At 46.5% G+C, this 10312-nt stretch overlaps 1 protein-coding gene and 1 pseudogene across 2 annotated transcripts; both read right to left on the bottom strand.

The window, feature by feature from the left end:
• Nucleotides 1-1583: 1583 nt before the first annotated feature.
• Nucleotides 1584-1661, bottom strand: BJ212DRAFT_t162 (annotated as a pseudogene). The gene has a single exon. The product of its transcript is annotated as a tRNA-OTHER (tRNA).
• Nucleotides 1662-6269: 4608 nt separating this feature from the next.
• Nucleotides 6270-6500, bottom strand: BJ212DRAFT_1293223 (uncharacterized protein; the record flags this gene model as incomplete). The annotated part of the gene is made up of 1 exon (XM_041332160.1): nucleotides 6270-6500. A coding segment is annotated over one exon (231 nt), but the record flags the coding sequence as incomplete, so codon positions are not given.
• Nucleotides 6501-10312: the final 3812 nt, after the last annotated feature.

The following is a 10312-nucleotide window of genomic DNA, read 5'->3' as shown; positions in this document are numbered from 1 at the left end:
GAGTTAATCATTTTCCTGACTATCAGGCTCACTTTGTCCTTGGCTTGCGTGCATTCTTCTGGCCTCCGGTCCCATTGTCATTTTTCATTGGTGTTGAACTCCGACAAGTTTGGTCAGTCTGTCGAGAATCTAAATTAGTACGTACGCACCTCGGGGGATCTTACTTGGATATTTTTGTGTGGGGGGGAACTCAGCAGCATGTCGTAAGAGATGGAGCAAGATAGAGCAGAGATGTTCCAAAAGGAAAATATAGTAATCGGCCGCTTCAAGGTCATCATAAGATTATATGTTGTGGAAAAAAGGAGGTTTCGGTGCAATGACTGGGTCTAATTAAGATGGACCTCCGAGGATCTATATACAGCAAAATATTCAAATTGTCAGCAGGTTTCGAACCAACCCCATGAGAAACAGATTTCGACTCTGTTGTGGTGACTACTTGGCTAAGACCAGTTAGTGAGACCTTCGAGGAAACTATTCATGAGTCAATGTCAAGGCGTGTTCCGACAGAAAAAAAACCTGTCATTCGGCCGGCTTTGAACCGGCACAATCCAAGAGAAATAGAGATTCATTCAGCGTGGTACCTACTTGGCTGAGACCAGTTAAGATGAGCTCCGGACGAAATCATCCATGAGTGAATGTCAAGGTATGTTCCGATGGGAAAAAAACCTTGTCATCGGCAGGTTTCGACCTTGCGCGATCCAAGAGGAACAGATTCTGACTCTGGTGACCACTTGGCTAAGACCAGTGAGGATGCATCTCCAAGGAACTGTCCATGAGTCAATCTTCAAGGCGTGTTCCAAAAGGCAAAAAACCTTGTCGCCAGCAGGTTTCGAACCTGCACTGGCACATGGTCCAAGAAACAGATTTAAATTCTGTGGTGGTAAGTACTTTCGCCAAAACGAAGTCGGGAAGAACCTATGAGGAAACCATCCATGAGCGAATCTTCAAGACGTGTTGTGTATCAAAAACCTGTCGATGGACAAGTTTCGAACATGCACAGTCCAAGAGAACAGATTTTGATTCCGTTGTCAACCACTTGTCTAAGACCAGTTAAGATGAACCTCCGACGAAACCTTCCGTGAGTGAATATGAAGGTGTGAGAAGAACTTTGTCGTTAGCAGGTTTTGAGCCTGCGCAGTTCAAGAGAAACAGATTTCGATTCTGTTGCGGTGGCCAGTTGTCTAAGACCAGTTGAGATGCACTTACAAGGAAGGAAAGCATCCATGAGCGAATCTTCAAGGTGTGTTTTGATAGAAAAAACACCTGTCGTTGGGCAGGTTTGGAACCTGCGCAGGCCAAGAGCACAGATTTTGATTCCGTCGTGATAACTACTTGGGCAAGACCAGTTAAGATGAGCATCTGAGGAAACCATCCATGAGCGAATGTCCGACAAGGTGCGTTCCGATAGCAAAAACCCTTCTTGTCAGCAGGTTTCGAACCTGCGCAGTCCAAGAGAAACAGATTTTGATTCTGTTACGATAATCACGATAATCACTTGGCTAAGACCAACTGAGTTAAGATGAACCTCCGACGAAACCAGCCATGAGTGAATGTCCAGGTGTATTCCGAGAGAAAAAAGCCCTTTCATCGGCAGGTTTCGAACCTGCGCAATCCAAGAAAAACAGATTTCGATTCTGTTGTGATAACCACTTTGCCCAGGACACTTCTCAAATTGAGATGGACCTCCAATCTTAGAACTGTCCGTGAGTGAACATCAAGAGGAAGAAAAAAATTCCACCCAAGAACAGATTTCTAACTTACTGTTCCGGTACCAGCTGGCTATGACTACTTAAGATAGACTTTGAATGGATCCATCCCTGAGTGAATGGAATGTTCATGGTGGTGGTAAAAGGAAAAAGATTGTTGAGCAGGGAAATTTGGATCCTGCAACATATTTCTGTCCGGAACATTGCTAGATTTGAATGCAAAATACATATCCACACCAATGCTATATATTCATCCTCAGGACCGTCCTCGATCATCTTTGCATAGTCTTCGTAACTGCAAATGTTGGCAAGCTTCTCAGCTTCTTCCGCTTTTTCACGTTTGGATTCGTTCTCCTGTTTTCGCTTCTTTGTACTACCGAAGCCATTCCACTGTTCTTCGCCGTCGGCCGCCATCTTCATCAGCAATTCTGTCGGATTCGATAGACCTTGAGGAACTTCATCCAAGCCGAGGAGGTCCTCATTGTCAGAAGCCTCAACCATGGAGAAATCATCGCCGGAACCACCATCTTCATCCTCATTTTCTTCATCAACTTCAACCTCCTCATCATCCCCATCGGAATCATCAAGATCGGAAACGACGCTGTCGCTATCCGCCATGAGGTCTTCATCTCCTGCCATACGAGGCATGCTAGCTTGCATCGCCTGTTTGCAAGATAAATTGAACTACGGATGCAAAGGTGACAACGAGAACCGAGTACCTTCCATATATCTGCCTCCTCGGCGTCACTGTCTTCGTCGTCTTCACTTGTCATCATCGCGTTTAACATCATCTACGTCTCTGTCCTGCGCTTCCTCCAACTCGCTCGCTGAAGCATCTATGTCAGAAGCATCGTCAGATTCTCCTGCATCACTATCCCCTTGCCGGCGTGAGCAGTTTTATTCTTGTCCTTTTCACGTTTCCTCGAAAAGTATTTATGGAAGAAGACCTTATGTGACTTTAGCACGCTCTCGGTCGCCGAATAAGCAGATTTTTTACCTCATCAACAGGGATATCCTGTAAACCGCCTATTCAAAAAATTTCTTGTCGTTCGGTAGAGCACCGCCAGACGATTCGCCTTTCAACAGCTTCACGCTAATCCTGTCGTTCGCGCTGGCTGCAGGCTGCATGGCGCTGGAGCCTTTTGCCTTGATTTTTTTGGGATTTTTGTAGACGAAACGATCGAGGAAATGAGAAAGGGTATTTAAAGACAGATCTGGGCTTGACGTGATAGGTTGGCCAGAAAGAAGTTGCTGTGCGTGTAAAGGAGACGGTCGGATGATAATGGTGTACGAGGGGAATCTAAGATACATGAGGACTTGTTAAATCAATGAACATGAGTGATTACCAATTCGAACAAGGGAGAAGCTGAGGGGTGCGCAAAACTGCGGGTCTCGCTTTCGTGGATCATATTGTTCTTCGGAAGTGGAACGGGATCCTCTGAAAAGGTCTCGCAAGCCTGGAAACTGTACTGAACAACCTGGGAATCGAGTCAGGTGGGCCATTAAATAGGTGAGCAAAGGGCTCCTTACTTCTCCTAGGAGGTATAAATCCTCCTACAATGACTCGGTCCCGCCCGCACTGCCACTGGCACGAAATTGTACAAACCGGCGGACAAAGCTCTCACAGTTCGGGGTTGTCGTCGGCCTTGAGAGAACTTAAAAAGGGAAGGTTCAGGTACATGGTCTGTTTTGAGGATGAGGCGAGGCGACCATCGTGTAAAGACTGGTACAAAGTTCGATAATATCGGTCCACAATGCTCTTCGAGAGTGCAGAAGATGAAGACTCGGGTAAGTGGGAGAGCGAGGATGATATTTGCTGAATAAGGAGTAGGGCTTGCAAAGAGGTGTTGAATGTTGAGGTATGTGTGATGAGGAACAGGGTGTCTATATGTTTGTTCAAGCTTGTTGGAGAGAACGTCAGGTGAGAATGAACCATGCTTGAGAAACCCACTTGACATCCGATGGTCCCAACTTTGCATAGGGCAACGCGCGATTCACACCTGTCAATATGGCAGAAATCGATTTTGAAAACGCATCTTCAACCTCCGTAAAACCACCGTCACCAACGACCTCTTTCGTTGTCTTCCGCTTTTTTTTCTTCCCTACAACTTCTCCGTCCTGTTCTTCAGCGATTTCCTTTTTCCCAGACGATCGACTCTCCCCTAATAAATCCTTGAACATCTGGAAATACACATCGATGACTTGTACAGCAACATCTTTGTCCCCCAGAACAAACACAATCTGGTTAAGCGTTATCGTTGCATAATAGCGCGCATGATCGTTGCTCGTCCTCTTTGTAGGCTCCGTCAGGCTTCGGTTTTGGCTTCGGTTTCGGTTTGGGAAGTCGAGGTGGTCGTCTCGTCGGTGAAGCGGATATGCGTATTAGTAGTTGGTGCAGTGGCAGGTGTCGCGATGCTTGGTCGAAGGATGAGGGAACTCACGTCATCGCGTACGACGACACCTTTCATAGATGGGTGAGCTTGTAGGTGAAGTTGAAGAAGGTGATAGGAAGCGCGAGAACATATGGATTTTTCTGAATCACCCTAGGTACCATGATTAGTGAATTGCTTCATGAGTTGAATTTTTTTTCCGCTCACCAGTTTGTTTACCAGTAGCCTAAGAAGTTATGCTCTGCTCAGGTTTGTCGCGAAGGAGCGTATAAGTTAAGGAGAGTGCTTGGGTGCGCACATATGCCAAGGGGTCCATGGAAGGACCTGGAAAAATGTGTGAGCTCCTGCACTCGAACACGCTTAGAATCCCACCTCTAGGATTTGGAGGATGGAGAAAAAATACTTCTTCAGCCATCCTCGAAGTACCAAATGAGAATATAATCATCCTTGACGCTCTGGTGTGATAGAGGTTGATTCACGGAAAATATCTGACCAATCATCAAGATTTCATCCACAAAAGCAGCATGTCCGTACGCACTTTAACTTCCGGTTGGGCGCGCCGCCTCCAACCCACCAATCGAGTATACATCGCAAAGCCTTAAGACTTTCTTCTCGACCTCCTTTTCCTTTTCCTCGCTCAGCCATCCCCTTCAGAGTTTCCAACGCTTTCGTGTTTGTGTAATGGGCTACTTTGCACGAGGAGCGTAAGAGCACTGAGCCTGTCTGACAGCGTGCCTGAGTGCAAAATTTTCTGCAAGAATGCATAATCTGAGCTGGATGATGTGGCTGTTGAGGATGACCCAGACTGGTATGTCTCTCTACCGCCTTCGCATGAAGAGATGCGCCGCGCCTCCATCAGGGAGGACAATTTGGCGGACGTGACAGGTGGGAGAGCGGTAGATGATCCAGATAGGTTGGGTACATTTTGATACCATAGAGGAGACGCTTCGATCTGAGGTTTTTTCGCGACTTTTGGAGACATCGACGCGAGCTGTTGTTGGCATTATTTTATCTGCAGAATTGTGCGAAGTGCACGAGTTGTCTCGACCATAAGCAGTGGCTTATACTGAAAGGGTAATAACCTTAGATAATCATCAAACTAATTTCGATATGCTAGAATGCTCTTGCTACTACTCAACACCTCCGATACACAACCTCGACATTTACAAATTCAAGCTTCAACGCTAAGCTCTGCCGAAATATGAAGGACTGAGAACGACTTTGCAGTGTCTAGTCTCACTCTGGCCATGTATTCCTTCTTCGCGACAAAGACCAAAAAATGACGTTTACCGTGCCATCGAGGCAAAATAATTTGCTGTTATTGCAAGGTTCAGCACTTCTACCCTGTGAACGAATTGACTCATCATCTACCATGTTGTTATGGTCCCTACGTTTAACCTTAGTACACTCAGGCATAGGTATGCATGAAGCGACACGTGCCCAGACACACAGAGACTCCTCATTTTCTATCCAAGCGTGTTGAAGACCGAGAGCGACACACACGCTTAGGAGAACGACAGCGGGTTCAGGCAACACTTTCTCCCTATCCTTCTTACTTCGCAACCGATACCGAAACAACGGCGCGTCCCCTGCATACTAGTACATGTCTGTATTGTCGGCTGTCCACGATGTGCTGTCGCCCCTATTCAACAGTTGTTGACTTTGGGGAAAGACTGCAGAATCACCTCGGTGTTCTGAATTAACAACATCCACATTCGCTTTGCCCTCGAAGCGAGATTCTCTACTTTCAGCGCTTCCTACCCAGAGATGTGCCATGCGCTGCCCTTAGTTGTGTATCATCTGACAATGTAGTCCATCGTCACTGGATTACATGCAAGCCTGGTCATTTGATTGCGGTTCTCAGAATTAACAATATCCACATTAGCTCTGCCGTCAAGGCGAGATTTGCTGTCATTGTATGTTAAGCACTTCTGGTTCAGAGGGGCGTCATCCTGGAGTGGTGTATCCCTAGGGTATAGCACGGGTATACCCGCGGGTCGGAAGATCAACACCGTACCCGTACTAACCGCGGTATAGCAGCTTACCCCCGGTGTTGTATTTACCCGCGGGTACACACAAAAAATAGTAACACTACGTAGGTCCAATAACCTCACCCAACACTCTCGTCCTCTCGTTTTCTTTCTTCAGAGACTTCATGATCTTAGTAAGGTCCTCAGGTGTCTTTGTAACGATCTATGTACTCTTCTCGGACGAGATTTTCGGCATCTTCAATCCACTCATCTTTCCATTTTTGTAGCCAGAAGCGTGGGTCAGCACAAACCACCCATACAACTGACGACTTATGCTCACCTGTTGCAATGCGATACGTGTTTGAGTCATTAGTCATTTTCCAGTATGTATCCATTTTCTTGCGAGCAAGTTTCATCGTGCTTTGGATGGTTGGTCAGAATTTCTCTTTCGTCTCGACATTGTTCATGTGGTTATCGAGTTTGTCCATTGCAGGTATGACTGCATAGACACTGGCCGAGTTGCGCGAAAAAAGAGCGTAGCCTGCTTGTAACGCTTGCATTGAATCGAATAAGTCCTGAAAATAACTTGATCAGAGGCTAAGTAAGCAGCCTCCAGTACAGCGACAAGTTCCTGGACGGAAATGAACTAGATGTCCATCGTGATACTGGACAGTCACAGCATCAAGCTTAAAAAACGAATAGACCACTGAACGCCATGTCTTCTTGAGTGCGTCTGTGAGTGAAAATTAATCCAGGTTTATGCAAACGCGAACAACAAGTTCACGTACTTAGATCAGCTTCATCATCCTGTTCAGCGGCAGGAGACATCATTTTCCATCAACATCGACATCAATTACCTCCGGAGCAGCGGATTGCAACTCGGAGGGGTTACTTTGGCCTGTGGAAGGACAAGCTTAACACGTTTTGCAATATTGTCCGCTATGGGCTGCAGAGATGACGATAGCATCTGAACGCGTTGAGGTAGACTTAGCAATAGACCGATTAACCATAATGATGGAATAGATGGAGTATTGAGAAATGTAGAGTCTGCATACCTCACTTTATACTGTTGAATCACCGAGTTGTAATCAGTAATAGTAATGTGTCTCCGAGACGGAAGAATAGAACTGGTAGGAATATTGAAGCAGCGAGAAATAGGATCGAAGCAGTGGGTCACTGTTGCAGTCAACGACCCTCCGAAAAATAAGGATCGTAGTGAGTGGCGAATCCTTGTTATGTCCAACATATAACACCACGGAGAACATTCGGAGATAGCGCGGCCGGCTACCCATGAACATACCTGTATACCGCGCTGACGGGTACGGTATGGCCATGGGTAGCCGCACATCTCGACACCGTACCCGTACCTGCCATACCCGTGACCCCCATACCCGCGGTGTGGCCCATACCCGTGCTATACCCTATGTATCCCCGACTGTGTGCCTGCGTATCGCGAGCAAGGCAAGAAGTGGTGAGGAGCGCTACGCTACGACAAAGCCCGAAGGACACTGAGCGGCTCGCTAAGAGGCCTGTTCGGCAACCAGATGTTGACCAACATTTGGCAAATGTCATCTCGGCTTGGATTTCGCCGAAGTTCGGAACTTGAATCATAGTCCGAATTCGGACTAACCCTAGCACGCTGATATGGGCTGTAGGGTATAATACACTGTCGTTAGAGTTGTATTCTATGCGTCCCTACACCAATGGATCCTCATTCAAGACTCCAGCATTTTATGCCCCAACATCCAGAAGTTCAATGCTGCCTCATCCAGCACTCAATCCTTCTAGTCAGCATCTTAATCAGCGCTACAGCCAATATACTAGAGTCAGTGTATGCTAAAGACCCGGAGCCATATCACACATCTGCTCTCTCTGGCGAAGCCTGGGTGATGGAGCTGTTGACTGGCCACCCAGAATGGATCTGATGTGAACTTGGCATGCATGTGCATGCTTTTGCAGAGCTTATATCTGAGCTTCATACCCTTGGCTATACCAACTCCAAGTTTGTTTCACTAGAGGAACAACTTGCGATTTTTCTATATACGTCTGTCACAGGACTGTCTGTCAGGCACGTTGGCGAATGATTTCAACGCTCCAATGAAATGATTTCTTGGTAAGTACGTGCTAATAGTTATGATCTGCTGATGTCTCATTGTATTTCCTATATAGTTATTTTTGCAAGATGCTCAGCATATTCTTGTCTTCCCCCTTCTACACAAACTATGTTCACTTGCCAGATGACTCTGTTCCTGATAGAATTCGCTCTGACCCTAAGTTTTGGCCATTTTTCAAAGATACCATTGGGGCTATTGACAGTAGCCACATTCATGCTTCGCCTTGTGCATTTGAACGAGGTCCCTATTGCAATCGGAAGGGATTCATTTCGCAAAACTGCCTGTTTGCCTGTGACTTCAAACTCAACTTTCCTTACGCACTCACTGGCTGGGAAGGGTCAGCCACAGATGCACGTGTCTATGAGGCTGCAGCAGGCCATGACCTTTGTATTCCTGCAGGGAAATACTTCCTTGCAGATGCAGGCTTCCCTCTGCGGCCTGAACTACTCATTCCATATTGTAATGTGCACTACCACCTTGCAGAATGGGGCTGCGCAGGTTTGAGGTACATGTACTGGTATTATTCTTTCTACAATGTGCTGATTATTCACAGGCCAACTATGAAAGAAGAGTTATTCAATCACCGTCATTCATCTGCTTGAAACGTCATCGAGCAGATTTTCGGTGTCCTCAAACAATGTTTCTGAATCCTCCATCTATCACTGCCATATGCTATGAGCATACAAGCTCAGATTCCAGCCGCATTGTGCTGCATTCACAACTTCATACATTTTCATGATCCCTCAGAAGGTGCGCTACCTGAAGCAGACTATTTGGACTCGGACGCTCATATGCATGCCACAAACTGGGAGCAGGCAGCAGGAGAAGCACACAATGATCTGCATGTGAAATGTGATCTCATTGTGCAAGCAATGTGGGTTGAATATCAGCGTATTTTAGAAGAACAACATGATCTTGATAACGGTGACAACGATGCATCAGATGCATTGGACAACGAGTATGAACTGGATTGATTCTTACAAGTAGCATGTAGTTGTATCTGATCCGTTTCAATTGGTATATGATTCAGTGACTCGGATGAGTGAAATACAGTAAAATGAGCAGTACATGAGAGGGATACCACAGGTTGGTACGAAAAATGTAACAAGCACAGTGACACAAATGGTATGATAGTACTACTGCAGCGGCGGAGAGTCTAAGAGCTCTGAGATAAATGCATGGCATGTCTCATAGTCATCCTCAAGCCCAACATAGATAGCAAGCTTGTTTTCCCCTCCTGCAAGGGAAAATATGCACAGGAGGCTGGCTCTCTGACCAACTGACAAAAATTCCCCATCTTTGCCATGCATAATTTCCAGGCCACGAGAGATGATATTTGGTACAGTTGGTGCAACAGGGACTGGTGGTGGAGGCAGAGGCGGAGTGGATATGGTCTTCTTGATAACATCTGTGAGGCAGTTAATGCTACCTTGCATATTCATGATGGCAGTGGCAGGAGTGATCTTTGCAGCACTACTCATCCCTGTCTGCATGCCACCATGTGCTGACACTCACACCTTCTTGGGAGCTGGTGATGATACCAATGTTGATGAGAGCGGAACAGGATTGCTGGATGTGGGAGGGGCACCAGTGCATTGAGATGAAGAGTCAACAAAAGTGTTAGTGTGCATGCGTTTACTGGACTGGGAGCTGGCAACCTGAGTAGTAGTGAAGGTTCCCTGAAGCAGGGCACTAGGTGGCATCATCAAATCAGGGCTCATGTCTGGTACATCACTGGTGGTGGCAGCTCCAGCAGCCTGAGTGTCTACATCCATGTCAAGAAAGTCAAGGCCTCTGTCAATAACATCAAGGATGTCATCTGCGGTATTGATAGATGGAGGGGGCACAGTAGCCGGATGCAAAGCGTGCCTTCCACGAGTGCCACTATTATTGCCCAAAATCATCTGCATGTTGTCATATGAAGCCCACCCTTTGTTGCAAAAGGGGCGCATTGCAGCTTGTGACTTTTGGATGTCAGTCAAATGCAATAGAATTTATTATAAGTACATACCTTGGGATCAACATATGTATCCCAAACACTGGCAGCCGCAGTGCCCTCGATTCCAGCCCCCCACACATTATCCCAATGGAAACCAGATACATTGTGATAGATCTCAATTTGATTAAAGATT

This window comes from Suillus subaureus (assembly GCF_016647635.1).
Source record: "Suillus subaureus strain MN1 chromosome Unknown BJ212scaffold_499, whole genome shotgun sequence".
NCBI classification, from domain to species: Eukaryota; Fungi; Basidiomycota; class Agaricomycetes; order Boletales; family Suillaceae; genus Suillus; species Suillus subaureus.
This window is presented reverse-complemented; position numbering and strand designations above follow the sequence as displayed.